Source organism: Gouania willdenowi, chromosome 9 (genome assembly GCF_900634775.1).
Source record: "Gouania willdenowi chromosome 9, fGouWil2.1, whole genome shotgun sequence".
NCBI classification, from domain to species: Eukaryota; Metazoa; Chordata; class Actinopteri; order Blenniiformes; family Gobiesocidae; genus Gouania; species Gouania willdenowi.
In genome coordinates this window covers 11,695,301-11,715,387 of record NC_041052.1, presented here as the reverse complement: position 1 = coordinate 11,715,387, position 20,087 = coordinate 11,695,301, and the positions used below count along the sequence as shown (strand labels likewise).

General features: G+C 38.1%; 2 protein-coding genes across 4 annotated transcripts; both read right to left on the bottom strand.

Moving 5' to 3' along the window:
• Window positions 1-353: 353 nt before the first annotated feature.
• Window positions 354-8,185, bottom strand: LOC114469596 (STAM-binding protein-like A). 3 transcript variants are annotated; one of them, XM_028457244.1, is made up of 10 exons: window positions 8,053-8,185; window positions 5,046-5,274; window positions 4,871-4,946; window positions 4,678-4,773; window positions 3,400-3,838; window positions 3,142-3,266; window positions 1,958-2,095; window positions 1,728-1,840; window positions 1,553-1,652; window positions 354-1,272 (listed from the first exon to the last, which is right to left on the bottom strand). In XM_028457244.1, the coding sequence occupies exons 2-10, from the start codon at window positions 5,246-5,248 to the stop codon at window positions 1,216-1,218; spliced, it is 1,347 nt and encodes a 448-aa protein (XP_028313045.1). In that variant the 5' UTR covers window positions 5,249-5,274; window positions 8,053-8,185; the 3' UTR covers window positions 354-1,215. The 3 variants fall into 3 exon arrangements, with proteins under 3 accessions (XP_028313045.1, XP_028313044.1, XP_028313046.1); XM_028457243.1 differs by having other exon boundaries at window positions 5,046-5,287; window positions 8,053-8,182; XM_028457245.1 differs by having other exon boundaries at window positions 3,400-3,790; window positions 5,046-5,287; window positions 8,053-8,182.
• A 1,314-nt stretch (window positions 8,186-9,499) lies between these two features.
• On the bottom strand, window positions 9,500-19,769 carry ascc2 (activating signal cointegrator 1 complex subunit 2). Its single transcript, XM_028458516.1, has 19 exons — window positions 19,660-19,769; window positions 17,794-17,895; window positions 17,526-17,681; window positions 17,254-17,427; window positions 15,891-16,020; window positions 15,749-15,816; window positions 15,558-15,671; window positions 15,384-15,490; window positions 14,613-14,687; window positions 13,981-14,085; window positions 13,827-13,895; window positions 13,617-13,691; window positions 13,217-13,451; window positions 12,939-13,135; window positions 12,049-12,168; window positions 11,660-11,884; window positions 11,501-11,588; window positions 11,142-11,233; window positions 9,500-10,365 (listed from the first exon to the last, which is right to left on the bottom strand). Exons 2-19 carry the CDS (start codon window positions 17,875-17,877, stop codon window positions 10,194-10,196), a joined length of 2,286 nt encoding a protein of 761 aa, XP_028314317.1. The 5' UTR covers window positions 17,878-17,895; window positions 19,660-19,769; the 3' UTR covers window positions 9,500-10,193.
• Between the last annotated feature and the right edge of the window lie 318 nt (window positions 19,770-20,087).

The following is a 20,087-nucleotide window of genomic DNA, read 5'->3' as shown; positions in this document are numbered from 1 at the left end:
AAAAGATTGGGAACCACTGAACTAGAGTGGCAGAGAAGTGGTCCTTTAAATAGTTTATTTCCAAAAAATTAAGTACTTGGACCCAAAATTGAGAAGCCCCACTCTAATCAGTACCTTTCTCAGGTGGAATGACTTTGATACTTGTTAAACTGTTGAACTTGGTCTACATTTAATATTTGTGAGTTTGAATGCACCTTTTTTTGGTGATGGTCACAATTACACAATAAAATATATGCATTTATTTAATTGCAATAATAAAACATGCATTGATGTCACAGACATTGCACTCCATATAGTGTTGACCTTTGACAGCATGTGCAGACAAGGTGGGAAAAAAAGGAAAGAACAAGAAATGAATTGTACAACAAATTTATTTTGTCTTGGCATTTTTTTTTTCAGGATTATGGCTAATCATTTACTTCAAATAAAAGAAAGGGGGTTAAACAGAAACAGGTAAAGGCATTATTAATAGTCAGGGGTTAGTGCTGTGTTGTGAGGGTTGATGAGGGTACATTCAGAGTGCCTGTTGCACGTCATGTCCTTTGCAATTTGTACAGATACCACCAACACCTTGACTTCTAATAAGGGAGGGACAAAGGAATGGACATGGGATTATGGATTCTTCATTAGCAGGGAACAATTTTTTTAAAAAAAGCTCTGAAACAGAAAATGTGTTCTGGAGTGATGAACCACATAATGCAGAGCAAACCTGAGTTACGACTGCTTTCATGAAGGAAACGCAGCGAGTCAGAGGGACAAAGAGGATTCACATCGAACATCATGTTGCATAAAACAACTCAACAAGTAAATGATCCTATCCTTGGCACTTTGTCCGTCAGGCAGAGCCACACTGAAGGAACAACAGTTTATGTCAGACACCGACAAACAAATTATTCATGACAACATTACAATGGGTTAACACACAGGAAGTGTACCACAGACTGCTTGAACATGAAGGTGGATGAGTCAGAGTTCCATGTAGTGGATCATTGAAGTCTGCAGGAAAAGTGCATCATAGAGTGAGTTTTTATCAATTATTTATATGTCTCAGGAAGACAAAAACCTTCAGTTAATGTTGTTCTCATTGAGAACAACTAAAGTCCACTTAAATGATACGTTCAACTTCCCAGGAAATAAAGCATGGTTTTTCTTCAATAAAACACTTGGGAAAACAGTCCGTGACCTTTCAGGGGACGCAGAGGAATAAAAATAAAATCACCGCAAATCCATCATGGATACTGTGTCATCAGTGATAGTGACGTGCCCCGCATGCTGTAAGAGAAGAAGTCACTTTATTACATATGGAAAAAGCAGGAGGACTATAGAAAAAGTCACTTATTTTGCTTGAAGAAATTAAAGATGGTAATTCATGACGCATACATTCTTGCAAAGAAAATCAAGATCAGCATGAAAATATAGAACTAATATAAGCCATATAACCAGATACAATCTATTGCATTTTATGACAAATGTTACCACCATCAAAGCTACAAAGTTTACAGTTAGAAGTAGAAACATTTGTTACATTTGTAACATTTATAGCGTTACTTACTGTAAACAGTGGTGGATCTTTGCTGTGAGGATGAAAGCCTTTCTGTTTACACGTGGAGATCTCATCTGTTCCTCTATCTGTCAATCTGAAGTAGCCAATTCTGCCACACAAACAATCCCACACACAGTCAGTGTGAATACACATGCCAGATAGCTTCTCTTCATTTCTGACTCACTCATTAAACTTGGGCGAGCAGACGATGGCGATGGCCTCAGGCAGCATGATCTGGTAAGAGCAGTGAGTGTGAAGATCTACACTGGATAGGAAGGCAGTTTGTGTCGGGTGAGTCTGTGGAGACAAGCAGGGTTTCAGTTACTGACACAAAGACATCAACTCAAATGAAACCAACATGAACCAAGGGACTTAAAAAAAGCTATGTAAATCATCATATTATACTGTACTCACATGTATCCAACCTAAAGTGATAAGATCATATTGGTCTTGTATGAGGAAAAGTTCTTCTTCATTTTCTGTGTCACAGTAGTCCGGTCCCCCGCACTGCTTTGGTACGATGACATGAGTTACAGTGAACGCATTTCTAGTCTGAAACAAACAAAGAGTATCGAATGTACTGACCGTTCTTTGCAAATCTGCCCATACAGCTATTCACTCGTACTATATGAATGATGCAAACGTTATTTTCCGATAAAGTTTGTACAGATCAGTTCCCAAACAATCAAACTTGGTTGGATCACTCATTCTAATATATTTTTCCAAATTTAGCAGAAAAAAAAGTATCAAGTGACACCGAAAATCAGGTTTCAAGTGTTTGATTCCTGACTCTGAACTCAAGCAGGGTTCTCACCAGGAATTTTTCACAGCACGGGGGATCACGTGGTGCGCGAGTGTCACCGGCGTGTGCGCAGTAGGGTGGTCGGTGGGCATTCCCCCACCCGGAATATTTTGAAATTTATAACCCTCAGAAACACTATTTCCTGCATTTTTAGGGCCAAATATTGTTAAGTAGAGCTAAAGTTTTTCATTTTTAAATTTGTGAATGGTCATGAGTATAAGTCTTCCAAAAATCAATATTTAGAGAGACACTGTATAGACAAGAAATAACATTTTATTCAAAAGACTGATTCAAAGACGCACCTTTCAAATTTAAATTAACTATTATGTGGTAATATTGGGACTGTTATGGACACCCCCCACCCCTTGAAATAATCTCCAAATTGTTTTATTTAGTTGATCATATTTGTTTAGAATATGAAGCACACTGTTTATATTGGCCGGTGATTATGGGTTACAAAGCAGAGAATGCACACAGTAGAGCTTTAAATTGGGCCGAAAAAAGAAGACCCGACCCGGCCTGAATCCGACAGAACACGGCCCAAACCCATCCAACCCAAATGAAGCCGATCCCTCTTTAAGCCCCAACCCGTTTCAACCCAACACTATTCACATCTGTGCACTGGCGAGAATCCTGTCAAGTTACTTTAACTTTCTGACAATGACAGCTCCCCATCTGTTAGACCACTTAAGAAACCGCTATACATCTATTCACATATCAAAAGCTAAAAATCTAAATATAAAGGCAGCTGAGACTCGAGGCAACAACAAACCAACATATTGTCCAAGAATCTTACCAGTTTGCCACACAAGATGCCACAGGTTTCCACAGCCCGACTGGTGTTGGACTCGGCCAGCCTCAGAAAGCTCCGGCACAGCTCAGCAGGAACAGCCAACTGCCGGAGGGCATCGACCATCATAACTGTAAACAAGCCACAAGAAGGGATTAGCAAAAGATGAATGCTAGCATTAGCTAGTAATACTTAGAGGAGTGAGGCAGGATTTAAATCCTCTGAGGGCTGGCCCTTTTGTGTAAGAGGAGAAACTCAACTCACTGTTGTTTCCTGGGCTGGCCAGAGACCCGGGCTTGAGCGAGCGGTCGAAGGTGGGTGGGCCACTCGCAGGGGTTGTGGCTGCACGGCCGTGTTGGTGGTTGTTGCTGCCGGACACTTCCCCCGGGATATGTGGAGCAGAGGGAGATACGAGCGGAGGGCCTTGAATGCCTGGGAGAAGAGGTGCATCGTGGGAAGGCGCGACTGGCGCGGCAAACTCCAACAGCACTCGCTGGCGCTCCTTCTCCAACTCCTGGCGACGAATCATCTCCTCAAAGGCACTGAACTGCTCCTGTTCTCGCTGGCGCCGCTGCATCTCCGCCACACGTACCCGTTCTGCATCCAGCGCTCGCTGCTTGGACAGTTCTCGTGCCAAGATCTCATCCTCCGCTTTCTGGGTGGAACACACCGTATGTTGGCCACGATTTAGCTTCTCATCACTCTTATTGCCACAAGACAAAACAAACTCAATGTACATACTTTCATGGTACATTGTATTAGCAGCTAACATTTTCAGCTGTCAACCACTTTCTAGTTTATACAATAATATTATTTTCATAGGAACTATAGAAAACTGCAATAAAACAGCTTTTTTTAGGCTGACTTGTAGATGAAGAAAACAAAAACTAAATACATCTTTTGGTTTATATTGAAAGGTTTAAATAGCAAACTATTGATATAATGTTTAATTATGTTTTTAATACAGAATAAGACCAAAATTAAAATAAAAGCAGTAACATTACTAAATGTCAAACTTGGACTGTGCTGCACAGCTGATCTGAATGATTTATGTGTTCTTACAGAAGTGGATAATGAGGTTTGAGTCAAATTACAAACAACAAGCTCAAAACTAGAGGTGTCGCGATCTGATATTGATATAAGTTATTGGTCTGTAACATCACTTGATCAAGCCTTTACTAACATTCCACAATACAAAATAAATAAAAGTATGTATGATTTGTGCTGATATCGAATGAGATCAATATCGGTATCAGCCAATACGCAATGTTGCAATATCAGTATCATATCGGAAGTGAAAAAGTTGTATAGGGACATTCCTACTCAAGATATTTCCTTGGTAATTGGGTAGTTTTGTTGTAGTGTCTTTAAATTTATTTTACTAATATATATACCTTGAAATTGACCAACAAACAACAATAAAACAATTTATCAAACATTAAAATCTGATTTCAAGATCATAAAAAGTTCCTACAAACACATTCAGCTTCTATAAAATGTTGAAACCCAAGAAAACATGTTAGTAGCATTGTTTGAGTTTACCTTTTTGACAAGATACTGCGCATACTCCTGCTCAAATCTTCGAAGTAGAGCTTTTTTCAAAATCTCCGCTTGAGGAAATGCAATCTCTTTCAGTTTCTGTGAAATAAAAAGAAGAAACAACAATGTCGTTTTAAAAAGTGGATATCAATTATAGAGAAAAGAAGAAAAAACAAGCTCTTGTCTGCATAAGCACCTTTAGAGTGTCTTTCTTCTCTGGAATATTAGCTGTTTTGTAATCTCGATGTTTGGGAAGTTTTTCTATAAAAAGTCTACAAAGGAAAACAGACTTTATCAAATGGAAACAGTGAGCTCAAAGTAAAAATCCATGAACATGAAAGATTACAAAATCTAAATATAAACATTCTCACGTGATATATTTGTTGTATAGGACGAAAGCGTGTTCGATGTTGCCCTCCTCTGTGTAAACATGGGCCATGCGAATCATCTCCATGCCCGAGCGGAAGTAACGGCGCGGGGGAACGTCTTCGTTGACGTCCACTGAGCTCCCCTTCTTGGTCAGGACTCGAACTCTCTCCTCCGGTGAAAGACTGATGTCATTGTGATCCGCCATCGCAGACGGCAACTCAACCTGGCAGACTGGAGAAACAGGCTACATGTTCAAAAAAAAAAAAAAAGCATTTAGAGAATCTGCTACTCAACAGCCGGATAGTCTTAGAGCTAACTTTTCTGACTCTTTTTACACGGGTTCAGTTAGGGAGATGAAAGTTAGAGTATAAGCAACATTACTGAACTATGACATACATATATTTATCACACTGTTTGTGTTGTTTTGTGGAAAAACCTGATGTTCATATATCCTGTCCTCTGATAATCATGTTCAGAGAGTGACCGGCATCATTACTGATGATCTCTGTAATGTTGTGTTGTTATAATGTGTATACATAAATTATATACACTTGTATAAATGTGAAAACCCTTCCTTGGTATGTCAGCCATGTGACTGACAGTCATGTGGCTCAACTTGAGACAGCCATGACAGATTCTTCCATGCTGACAGCCTCTTACAAACACAGTACGCTAGTTCAAATGTGGGCCATAGTTGAACTTAATGGGTGCAGCAGAGGGATGGAAGTGAATTTTTCTATTAATGGGTCATCTACAAGGTTGTGAAACAACTGAAGATAAAGTCTAAATAGACAAAAAAAGTGTTTCAAAATAAAGATAGAAATTTCAATCAATATCCCGCTGAAACTACAGGAGTTTACAGTAAGTCTACTTTGACATATTTCATATGTCCAACTGCACTGTACCCATCAAAAGTAATTGCTAAAAGTAAAGAGAGAAGTTACCACAGTACAGAACAATTATCCATTAACCTCAAAGTCCCAATTCCAAATGGTGCACTATAACTGCATATTAACAACAGTACAGAAGGATCTACCATATTAAATCAAGTTTTTTAACATTTAATTTCATGTTGTATATATTAGGAATCAAGGAAAATATAACACTTTTAAGACTTTGCGCAACCGGTGACTATTACGAGCATTTAGGGCCAACATGTCCACTGCATTCAAACATTCAGTGCAAGATATTTAAGTGTTTATCAGAATCAGAAATAAGGTTTTATTTGCCAAGTACAGCTTTAAAACAGCACAGGAATTTGACTTGGTAGTTGGTGCGCAGAACATAAAACAAAACACAAAACCAGCAACAGTAATAATAATAATAATGATGATAAATAAAAGATAAGGGATAAACACAAGATAGAGGATAAAGGAAAAGGATAAAGAATAGATATAAATATATGTACATATATACAGCAAAGTGTCTATTCATACGGAAACGTATCAATAGACTCTGGGACTATTGATACGGAAACATACGTTTTCTGGACCTTTATTGCCAGGATGGCCGAGTGGTCTAAGGCGCCACACTCAACGGTCTTTCCTTCTGCTAACGTGGGTTTGAATACCACTTTTGTCATATATATTTTTTTCATCTTTAACATATTCAACATGGCAAATACCATCTTTAAAAATACATCTACAAAAAAAAACACACATTTTAGGGTATTTCCTGGGTTAGGGCTAAAATAAAAGGTTTAGCGGGGTAGCTAAAAATAAATATGAGCTAAAATAAAACGGAACTTTAAGTCACGCGGTGCACCTAACACGTCACCTATACTGGCCAATGGGGGGGCGTTTCTGTATGAATAGCCACGGCCTATATACAGTGCTGCATGTAATATTGTACCAGACAGAGGCTGGTGGACTGATGGTGATAAGACTGACAGCATTGTTACTCAATGATTGTTCAGCCACATTGCATGCATGTATCACATGATTGCTTCTGGTAAAATGTGGATTATTTGGATATGATGAAGATTTCGTTCATTTGAAAACCTGCCCACAAAGATGTAACAAATTAATTAACTAAACTAGAGAAAGAAAAGTTATTAAATGTTCTCAACTGTTTATAACACTGTTATACAAGAGGGTAAAACTGAGTTCATGTCAGTGAGTGTAACAATCACTAAGTAGTGTGATCTGATAGACCAGGTGAGGAGTGGTAATGTCACCAACCCAAGGTTAACTCATTATAAACAACTAAACTAAACAGACCTTTACCACAACAACAGATTAACCGCTTTGGTCTCACTCACTTGATATCAAATCACTGCAATCTGAGCGCTAATATTCACTGGTGTTGTGTCGAAAAGTGGTTAATAAGCCAAATGATGACGTTCGGGCACGCGCATGGCTTTATGAATGAGTAGCCTTGATCCTGTCGACTCGCTCTGCGCGTTACTTTAAACCCAATTGAGAAAAAAAAAAAAAAAAACAGTTTGTAAAATATGGTTTCATTAATCAAAACGGAAGAATGAAATGACCTTCACAGTATACCAAATATGAATGAGGAATGATAGAATTTCAGATAAGTGTATATTAAAAAAATGTATATAGTTGATATGCGGAAAACGTTCATATTTCATTAAACTATAAGCTTGTAGTTGCGTTTATTTTGATGCGGGAACTCTTTGTCATTGATTAGTGACTTGCAGTACTAGTAAAAGACAATCAACTGACATATTGTTCATGAATAAATTAATCTTCAAACAAATGTTCCTGCTCATATTTTTTTTTACCGAATCAACCAAGACAAAATAAAGTGTAAAAAAAATAGTGAACATAATTACACTATTATATTTGAGGGAAAATTCGGAAAAACTAGCAATTATCACAAAGAGAAAGCGCTTTTATGCCCTCCCTTGTATCATAACCACTTTTTGCCGAAGGAACACTTTTTGTCATAACACCATTAGCCGTGCTAACATAGCTATACGCTAACTGAGCTTGATTCAAGGTGTAAACAGTGAAGCAGTCGCAGCGCTACCTTGTTCCACAGTCTTACCTGATTCAGCAGTAAACACCGAGCTCCAAGAAAGCGTTTTATAGCACAATAAAAACACAAAAATCTGCGACGCGGGACCTGACAGCTAGAAAAACCATTTACAAATACTTCCGCAATCAACTTCCGTCTGACGTCATTCCACGCGTGCGCATGGGAGCTTGCTTCCTTTGGCTTTCTTCACCTCCTCCAGCTTTCAATCGTTGTTGCCAGAATGGGCAAGTTCCCGTATTTAGGGTGGAATTGAATTTCATTTTATGAACAAAATGGACTCAAACCAGGTAAACATAAGTTACTTTTCAACAGTGCTCACCATATGTTGGAGGATTTTAAGGTATTTGTGCAGAACTATAAAACTTATTGGCAGGAATATTCTTGTACCTGGCAACACTGACTTAAAAAGGCCAAGTCCTATCCCAAGTTAATTGTTTAACTGTTACCTTTTTTTAATTAACTATCACCTTCAATATTTTTTCAGTAGCCCATGTTATTTTTTCAGTGACAAATACCTCGTCCATCACATTTAGTCAGATATTAATGACCAGGGTACCCCAGTATGTGAAGTACTAACGACAATTCTGCTATGTCCTGGCATTTGCCAAAGTTTAACAGTTATTGATTAATTGGATCCGAGAGGGTTATACTGACTTCAACGGGGTTTTGGGCTAAAATTACTCAATACCTTTTTGTGCATATTCATTCTTACAATACTCAATGTGGAAAGGATGGCTTGGAAAGGTTGTCACATCATGCAAATGTTAAGAAAAGTTATTCACCAAACACTGTGGATATTTATGATGTAATGCACTTCAAGTTCAACACATCCAGCCACTACCTTTGATTTCAACATCTCACAATCTCTTTTTTGCATAGCAGTGAATGTAAATACATCCAATTGCAGCAAGTTCATTTTATTGTCTTTTTAAAAAATACATATTAAGGTTTTGTTCATTCAGACAACTTTCTTTTCAAGATATTGGATCTCCGGACATGTTTCAACTGTTGTCTCTCGGTCTTCCTCAGAGGTGATTGCTTTGATGTATTCCTCCCTATGAGTTCTTTCAAAAGAAAATCAAAGCATCTTATGATTGCTTTCATGTGTCCTTATGAGTTTTCTGACTCCCAACTTGAGAGTTCCTTCAGGCTTGCCACGCCTCCTGTTGCCACGGTCTCTAGAGTCCCAGGTGTGGAAGAGTAAGAAAAAATTCATAAGGTGATGCTTTGATGATTTCCTTATGAAATAACTCGTAGAGATACATCAAAGCAGGATGACTGGTAGTTGATGATTGAAACGTGTCAGGAGATCAAATTTCCTGAAAAAAAAGTTGTTTGAATAAATGAAACCTTAACATATAACACATCCAGCATGAATCCACGACATCCTGAGAACACCAACAAAAAATAAACTACAAAGACTCAAAAGATGTTAAAACATTGTATTCATTGTTGCCAACAATGTCAACTCAAATATTACACACCTTCTTACAGGTTACAAAATGACTTACTTTCGTTCTCTTCATAGAAAAGAACCTGAGCCTGATATTACATCAGGTTTAGCACATCTCGTCTTTAGTGCTTGCACTAAAAAACATTGTGAAGCCATTCTAAGTTTCTTTTCTTGGTGGCTGGGCGGCAATCTGATGAACTTCCACCTAATAAACATGATGTTGCTTATCATGTGTGAGCATCACTTGTGTTCTTTCACAGAACAAGTAGGTCAGTCCTTCCAAGTTTGATCACAGCTCAGGAATTGATCCCCTAGCATTGGAAGGATGGTTATCCCAGAGGTCTAGATCTCACTCTGGATCTCTGTACATGGTTTGTTTCTTTGCAAAAATACAACTTTATTATAGTTATCACACAACTTTGGTTGTTAATGAATTATAAAACAAGTATTTTTCCCTCCGATCTGGTCATAACTTCGACTTCTCAGCTAAACACCAAGTCTCTATAAGTTCTGCAAGCTTTGTGCCAACGAAACGTTGTAAACAAATGCAAACTTCCAACAACCTCTGAGACCCTGTGGTGTCATTTGCAGCAAAGTGTACAGAGCTGAAGCAGAACCTGGGACCTTTTCACTCTCCACATTTCTTCAGACTCCTCTAATCAGTCCATTTGGTCGGAGCATCCGTGGGCTAAACTGATCAGGAAGGAATCATGCCCTTGTTCCTCTTGCTGTCAGCCATTGAGCGACGGTTGTGATTGGATACACGGTTCTTATTGGCTTCCTTCTTGCGTCGGTCCAGGACTGTTTCCTGAGTTTGTCCTTGGCCTTTGGGTCGACCCGCCACGTTACTCACACGCTCAGGTCGGACACTGAAAAGGGAACAGATTAAGGGAGTTGAGTTTAAAAAACTAGAGTCATTTTTCAACTGAATTTGCCAAGTGTCATTTTTTTTCTTCATTGATCCTATTAAATACCAGCATTTTGTTGTAAATGTTTGAGATTTTTTTATTATGGGTTTTTGACAAATTGGCCTTATTATTATTATTATTATTTTTTTTAAATGCAACACTATTTCTTTTGTAAAATTGTCCATTGTGCATTTTTTCAGTTTGATGCATGCGTCCCTTTATCTTCTGTAACAAATCACGTTCCAATTAAGGACCTAAGTGCATTGGATTAGTTTATAGCCAGCATTCTGATTGTTAAATGAACTGTAATCAAAGATAAATTTACTCATCAATGCCAATTTGTATTTGTTCCTGTAGTTTCAGAGGAAGCTATGCATTCACAGAGAGGGAGCTCTACAGTTCACTGCTGTCTGCCTCTTGAAGCTGATTAGAAGTAGGACTGAATGCAAGATAATTAGAATATTATTGTTTCTGCACATATTTGACAAATCAGTTCATAATTTCAAATCCAGGAAGTAACAACTAACATTTATCTCATCACATTTCATTATCGGGAAAGCTTTAGAACAACTGTTGAATACCACTGAGGCTGAAATGTAATGATTGATCTTAACAGATTTCATTAAATAATGTTCTTGTCTTAATGAAACCTTGCTTCCTAAAATAAATAGCGGAGAGAAACTAAAACTAAAAGAGAGGCACAAAGTGGAAGTGAATGCAGTGAGATGTATTTTCACCCTCTCCTCTGTTGCATGGCAGCTCTTCTGGCTTCCGCCCGCTCCCTCAGCACTGCTGGGTCTTGAACAAACTGGTCTCGGTTAGTATTACTCTGAAAAAATAAAGCACAAGCAACTTGTGTGAAATGTGCAATTCCATACAAAAATTACACACATGCTTGTGATTTCCTTTTGAATGTCTGCTCATAGTGATCCATGGCGAAAAGAGGAGAAATGTTTTTTTTTTTTTTAAAAACAGAGGAAAAAGACAAGAAAGACATGAATAAATTAAGGGTGAAAAAGAAAGACTGGAGTAATACAGTGTAATAGATGAAAAAAGGAATTAAAAAATGACACTAAATGTCGTGACTGTCTCTCACCTGCAAAGGAATATTGTCCTCTTCCTCTTCTTCCTCCTCTTCTCTAACTTTGGTGTCTTTTCGCAGAATCTGAGGGATTGTGAAGGGTCTGTAGGAAGAATCCACCGCTTAATAAAGACGCTTTTCTTCTCTGCATCGAGTGAAAAATCAGCAACAAACCTTCTGTTCAACAAGCTGTCTCCATCCAGGTCATTGGCTCCCACTTGGCTCATATCGTATGTGTCGTCGTACTCGTCGTCGTAGTTGTCGAGGTCATATAGTTCAGATGATTCGCCCGGTTCGATGATGACCTCATCCACCACAGTTTGGTAGGCCTGGTAACGAGACCTCTGCTCCTGGATGTGTTGCTTGTCGTTAAGCATCTCTTTGACCCCTTCACCTTTCCTAAGGAAGGAAAACAAAACTTTTAGTTAATGATTTAAATGATCGGGAAAACCCCAAAAGAGCACAAAATGAAAAGTTGATTAAAGTATTTACAAAACAAAAACAGGTAAGAGTAGTTTTTCAGTGTTTTAATGAACTAATGAGAGTGTCCTTTGTGCTTTTACCTCCGGCCCTTCCAGACCCGAGTCATGTCCACCTGATCCCGACGGAAGATGTCAAATTCATCATCATCAAACACGTTGGATCTGCTGTTCATTACACAAGGAAGGTCCTCCTTTGGTGGTCTACAACAGCAGGAGAAAAGCATTATTATTACTATAAACCATTTGAGCCTATATTTGCTTATTTTTACCTTTTTTAGCAAGTACACCAAACTTAGCATATTTTAACCTATTTTCATCACTTTTTCTTGCCCTTGATCTTTTTAAAATTTGCTACAATATTCCCATTTTTGCCACGTCACCATCAAATTTCAATGTCTTTTCTGCACATTTTTCCCACTTTGAAGACAATTTATTCATTTTTCCCACCTAATGTCACATTTGTTGTCCCATTATTGTCACTTTTAACCTCTTTTCACTATATTTCACGCTTATTATTGCAAATTTAACACATTCACAAATTGTCATGCCCATTATTTGCCAGTTTAAACTAAACTAAAACTGATGAAACTAGTAAAGAGGAAAATCTAAAAGATCAGGTGGGACCTAATGTTAACACGACACCTAAATCAACGACTTCGTCACAGCAGGTCGTACATGGCTGCTCTCCATGGATTATATTTTAAAGGTTAAAATTATTCAAAGGTGTAGTTTTTTTAAATAAACGTGCACATATTTTGTTTATCTGTCACACATTACCCACACTTTATGTTGTATAAATTTTTACTACAGGTAAACTTTAACTGTTGAGTGCAGACTTCTATTCAATCATCAATCCTTTAGATCTCTCTCTTAACAATCCTGTGACGTGAGCACAGTGTTGGGTAATTGTGGTCCTGAAGGGCTGCTGTCCTTCATGTTTCAGATGTGATACAGTGGGTGTGTTCCCTCACCTGGGCATTGCTCGGTCCAGTTTATCCAGACTTGGCTCAAGGCGACACTCCAGGATGTTGTTGATGACCAGCTCTGAGTTGTAGTTGTACTCCTGCAGACACGCCAGAAGGAAGCCTTCACCCAGATCAGGGAGGAGGTCCTTAATGCACGACAAGAGCGACTCCAGTTCCGCCTCGCTCACAGAACACGCTGCACCCTAGAAGCAGGCAGCCAGGTTAAATTTCTGTCTTTCAAACAAAAACTTTTAATACCGAGCTATCGTTGTTCCAGAGCTCACATTGTTTCCTTTTCGTGGAACATCCAGTATGGCCTCTGCACCTCTCAGTGGTTCTCCTTCTTCAAACTCGGCTTCAGAGATCCACCGATGATTAGAATTGGTGAAAGATGCAGCAGCAGCTTCATGACTGTTCAAAGTATCTGCATTGGTGATGTGGCTCTGAGGTTTACGACGGGCCACACTGTCCCAAGCACTTTCTACTCCTTGGAGTAAATACGACATCCTGGTCTCATCACTGTGAGAGAAAATGAAGGGAAAGAACTGGAAGGAGATCATACCCTAAGAATTAAATCAGAGATTTAAATCTTGTAAAGCTGGTTGTTGATGACAGGTAATCTAAACTATAAAATATTAGTATAATATAATATTAGTGCATTTGAGTAAAGCTGATATGGGATACATAACAGGGAGCGCTTGTTGCAAAAGGCTGACATCATCTGCCACGGGAAACAACTCGTCGTAATCCACCAAGAACCTGGAGCGACAGGACAAAAACAGTGTTTTTTGTAATTTGACATCAGCTTCAATAGACTTTCAGCTGCAGAAAAAGCTGTCATCTGAATCCAAGTGGAATATTCCTCCATTAGAAAGAAATTCTGGCAGGTCTCACCTCTTCTCGGGTAAAAAAGATGTGAAATGTTGTAGGAGTTCTTCAGCAAATGTCTGAATGTTTTCTTTCCTGTAAGACCAAATGGAAATGCACACTGTGTGAAGATGACTTAGGGTTGATTTGTGAGGCAGTATAACAATAATGAGCCTCTCACCCATCCAGAATCGGCTGTAGACATGTGTTGTGCAGCAGCAGGTGAGCTGTCTCTAACATCTTACGGCAGGCGTGAGAAACTCTCTTCCACAAGTCCTCCTGCAGACTGTATGAAGGTTATTGACATTTCAGGACTATTAAGTAGAAGTGGGAACCTATCTCGCCATATATGGGGGTGTTGTTGTTTTCCCCCTCAAATTCTGACATGCTGACTCTCTCTACCCTTCATTCTTGTTATTGTTCATCTTTTAGTAGACTTGATGCAGCCTAGCCATGTTGCTGCCCCCACAGGTCAGCAAAGTAAGTGTGCGCAGATCATAAACAGTCCTAACCAGATTTTTTTTTTTTTTTAAAAAGGATGTCATGATTATTATAACCACAGCTGTCTGGTACAGTTTCAGATGAGCCTGGTACTGACACTTCAAGATTTTGCACTAAAAAAAGTGTTTTTTTCAAATATTTATCATCATCATATATGGTTTTTTTATTCATTTTTGAAATATTAGATCGATGACATGAGCCCAATAGCGTGTATGTGAACTCAGTGTATTGTCCCAACCCAACCATTTAGCCAAGTACAACAGGACAATTTGTTCATGCTGTTAAATTCAAAGCTACTGAAATGATACTTACGCTTTATCTTCAAAGTTTCTCTTCTTAAGTGCCTTCTCTAGGTCGGGAATTGCAGCTTCATAAAATGAGGGCAGCCTATAGGCAAGGGGAACAAAATAGCAATGAGAAGTGATTCAATCTGGGATCAAACATGATTAAGTCCACAATGTTAATGTTGCACTTTTTCCATGTGAAGAACATTACATTGCCTGGTGGTAAATGTGCTTTACAGATAAGTTTGCTTTGCTTTAACCTGCTAGGAACACTTCAGCTTTTCAACTCTAAGATACAATAGCTTTGGCTCTCTTTAACTCACATTACAATCATATAATATAGATATAATTAAAGCAGAGTTTTCAAAAATCATTAAACCTGCTTATTCCTTAAAACTTTGGGATATTAAATGGTAACTACATCTAAAACTTCACAATCAGTGCTACAGAAAATCAATCATTCCATTGAAAATACATTAAAACTAATGTAACTAAGCAGTAAAACCAAGGCACTAGCAAACATTAATATCTTCAAGAGCTAGAGTGGACAACTGCTCTGACAGTGTTTCCTGCATCATTATATAAGTTACATATTGATTATATATATTATGTAATAACAGATCACACCATCTATTTAAAATATAAAGCTTTAAACCACATCTTATTTACGCAATAAACCTTTCCCGTTTCTACGGGGTCTCGGGTTTTGACATTTTTCAATGGTCTCTATTGTAAATAATGAAGTTTCACATCACCAACACTAACGGTAGTGAGTGAAAACACTGAGCTATATCAGTACCTGCTCAGGAACCCGTGGAAGCTGCTACATGCTGGGGGGAAGATGTCCAAAAAGGCGTGGATGGTGGTGGTTGAGTCACACAGGTACAAAATAATATCTACAAGTTCCTAAAACAGAGAATTAGACTATAATGAGAGGGTTTCCTATTTTGTAAAGAATTTCCATTTGTCAGACCTGCTGACTCATGGTCATTGCAGTGGGTTGCTTGTGTTCATTCAGCTTCATTGGCTCCATGGCAGTGGCACCTTCACACTGAAGACCACACTTGTCCAGGATTGAGTCAAAAACCTACAGGCAAAGGAAAAGTAAAACTGATAGTTTCTAAAAATAGCAACTACAAACTCTGTAGAATTCGAACCACTCACGTGCAGCACAGTGGGGACCGTCTCAGCTAGGTCACTGTAATATGACGGCTGCTGGGTGAAGATGTTCTCTGAAATGACACCATGACAATCATATTAGCCATGTTCATATCAACACTGGCAAAGTGCCATCACAAATGCTCACCTATCATCTTGTGCAGCAGCGGGCCGTTGCCTTTTCCAAAGAGCACACACAGGTCCAGGATTTTGGGAATGTCAAACAGGAAGTTCTCATAGATTATTTCTCCAAACACAGCAGGCGTAAGGAAGTTATCCTGAGAGAAGACAGTATAGTCAGGGTTTTGTAATAAATCTATAGTTTATTAAATCAAATTATCACTCGTTGACACATATCTATGGTCTAAGAAAGTTTGTCCTCCATAATTAACATCTAATAACCCTAAGAGCCCTATAAATTCCACGGTAACGGAATCGCAGAAAAAAAATCGACAAATGAAATGACCGATGCCAGGGATTGTAGCATTTTAAACATCGTATGTTAATGATAACTTTTAATACTGTAAAATATCCTGGCTACTAGTGGTGAAAAAACTGATGGATCCTTGTGTCCATTTATTTTTGTCTAATCATTACAGTCTGGAATGATGTCATCAGGATCATTTAAATTATGTTAATTTAAATTAAGTGGATCAAAAATTAATCAATAAACCTGCTCAGATTCAGTAAACCATTGATCACTGAGGGAAAATTGGATTAATGCTGCTCTGATACATCTTTATATGACATAAATAACTAAAAAGGAGCAGTCACAATAATCCATGTCAGTACAATTTATATCTACCTTTTAATTGTATCTTACTCATTATTTTAAATTACTTGCTTTTGTACATACGTTTTTGTTTAATTACGGTTTTCTTTTTTTTAAAATAGAATTTATTTTGTCTCCTCACAGGAGTTCAAAACTAATATTTAAAAAATGTATTAATGTTTTCAAATTCCGAATTTTTTTTTTTTAGAAATATTTATGTGGAATACACAGAATTAAAAAAAACATTTCAAAGGGCCCTAAACTTTATATGAAATATGATTATGTATAATTTAAAGGAGCAGTCAGAATAACCCATGTCAGTTCAATTAATATCAATCCTTTAAACGTAGCTTACACATGGTTTTAATTAACATTTTTATTTAATTATGATTTTATTTTTTATTATGATTTTATTTATTTATTTTGTTACCTCACAGGAGTTAAAAACTAACATTCTGAAAAAAAAAGATAAATATTGTGAATATTTCAAATTAGGAAAAAAACTCAAATGAATTTTATAGGACCTTACGTGACTCAAGAAATCATGAAAAAGCTTTAATTACAAACTAATTAAAGGTGCAGTTTGGTATGATATATTACCAACAATATAACATTGGTTTCTCATGAAAGGAGCATTGGAGTCAAACTTTTTACTGAGAAAACTCAACTGAATCAATAATGTCTTTAGAACAGCTGGTAGGGAAAGACGTTTTTCCACCAGGACAGAAACTATAAAAACCTTGGATTCTTTATGTGTGGCCATCCTGAGGAAGGTCAGGAACACTAATCTGTGAACAGAACGTTGCATGTCAGCCACAGCCGGGGACGAGGAGACAGCCGACAGATCCAGGCCACGTGGGGCATCATGCAGGTACGAGTCCAGACATCTATGCACCGACACGTCAAACACCACCTAGGCAGAAGAATGCGTCACAGCAGGGAGAATTGATCTAGTTATAAAATAATCTTTAGCATCATGTAGGATGTGCTTCATTGTCAACAGTTGAGCACCTGGCACCAGAATTTGTCATGAGGCAACGCAAGCAGCCACTCCAAGTCCTCTGCAATGAACCTGGAGTGTTCCAGAAACTCCTCGACAGCAGCAGAGCCCTCTGCAGGTGGAGGCTTGTAAGGCATGAAGCAGCGGTCTTCGATTCTGTCAGGATGCTGAGGGTGAACATGTAGAGGTTTGACGACAAGGAAGTCATCAATCCCATCATAACCTGAAGTTACACGTGTCAAACCACAAACTGCAACACACGTCGGTGTGCCATCTTACCAATGCAGGCAATGTTCGCTCCTTTCCAAGAGGGCCAGGCTCTGTCACCTGCTGTTCATCCAGTGGCACCCGAGCACAGGCCATCGCTTCTGCTTTCTGTTTCTTTTCAACAACAATAATATAGGGTGTTTAATATACATTCAAGATGATAACATATTTGGTTGAGACTTTTTTTTTTTTCTTTTTTTAAATGACCGTTGTTTATCTCAGTTTTAAAATGGTTTAAGTCCTTAGAAAATGCTAATTTTTGTCAGCATTGAAAACGTTGAATCTGACAGATTAATAATGTCCTGTGGAGTTCCTCAGGGCTCTGTTCTTGGACCTCTTCTGTTCAGCCTTTATACGTTTCAATATTATGTAAGGTTTAGTTTATTCAGACAACTTCTTTTCAGGAAATTAAATCTCTGGACATGTTTCGACTGCCAACCGCCAGTCTCCCGACCATCTCACGATGTTCTAAACCCTTTATACGCTTCCTTGAGGTCAAATACTACAGATCTGTAAAGTTGATTATCAAGAGCTAGGCAGATGACAACTAAATCTATCACAGAACCCAGATGACCATGGTCCCATAGAGGTGTTGTGTGACTGCTTAGAAAAAGTAAACTGCTGGATGAGTAAAAACTTCCTTCAACTAAATTATGACAAGATGGAGGTGATTGTCTTTGGTAACAGGGAAAAGAGGACTGCTGTCAGCGAGTATCTTGAGTCTCGATCTTTAAAAGCTAAAGACCAAGTCCGACACCTTGGTGTTCTGACTGACTCAGATCTGACATTCAGATTAAATCAATTGCAAAACAGCCTTCTACCACCTAAAGAAAATTTCCAGAGTGAAAGGTTTAGTGACTCAGAAAGATCAGCAATACTGTACATTTCTATTCTAGTTTACCTCACAACTGCCAATGTCTGTTTGACATGAAGGGTTGGGTTATTATCACTCTTTCAATCACTGTAAATAATGCTCATATGACTTTGCTGTTCAATAATACCAAAAATAACACCAAACCCAAACTGACATTTTTAGCTGAAAGCTAGCCATACAGAGGGTGTTTTATTTCCCCAATGAAATCATCTAAGGTGATGTTGGCCCCTAATATAGCAGCACACTCACAAAATCAATCTTACTCCACCTGTTTTTCCCCTAAAAAAAACTTTTAGCATAATACTGCTTCACAAAAGGATTGGATACACAAACCACAAAATGTAATGAATATATTGCAAACATGCGTGTAATATGATATCTACACTTCTCACTTTATTTGATTGTAATTTTAAGTGCACCTTATCAAGTTCACTGTTAGATAGTTTACTTGTTTTTACTGCATTCAAATACTTTGATTTTAACCATAGTTCTACTATACGTTACAGTAATAGCCAACTTTAAAACAAAAGAAAGAGATATTTTATGCCAGCTAGCTGTTCCAGAAGGAAATGATTGGCATGACTCTGACCTAAAGTTTTACGGGAATTTTTTATTCAACTGCCAGTCTTTCCAAAAGGTGATATGCTTTCATGTATCCCCACGAGTTCTAAAAATGAGCGAAACTACATTAGGGTTTAGAATTCCCTGTGAGTAAAGACTCACAATTAAGACTCATTACTTGAAATAAAAGTAAATAAGCCATTTTATTTGCTCAGTCAATAGTTAAAATCAGGCTATTTACATGATAATGCGAACATTGACGAGTGACAGCCCATAAAACCAGTCACTGACTTTATGATTAATGACTGAAACAAACTTAGCCCAAACTAGCTTAGAGCTAAGCCTTGTCAGCAGTATGTGGTGAATGGTCGAGCTGGTATTTAAAATGTCGTGTCTCAGTAGCTGTATGAACAAACACACACACAGAGAACTAACGGCCTCACCTGTGGAAACTACGAGGAGCAGTTTTTTCAGGCCATTCCTCACGAAAATGTGTCCGAAATGCTCCACGATCACCTGCTGCTGACCGACCAGGAAATGACGTCAAGCTTTTTTTTCTTCTTTTTTTTAAGGGGGTGTGATTATCTAGCACATGCGCATACAGTGATTATACAGTTTGTTTAGCGCCATCTAGCGGTCTCTGAAAGCGGCAAAAAATAAATAGAAATAAAAAAGAAAAAGAAAAACCAAATATTTAAAGATTTGATGACATTTAGTTTCTTACAACAGGGTCTATTTTAACAGGCAATCTTTTGGGGGACAGGCAACCCTTACTCTCAGCTCTTTTAAATTAAGGTTAAAGACATTTTTATTCAACACTGCTTTAAATTAAATTTGATTAAACGGTCACTCTATTTAATCTGATATAATC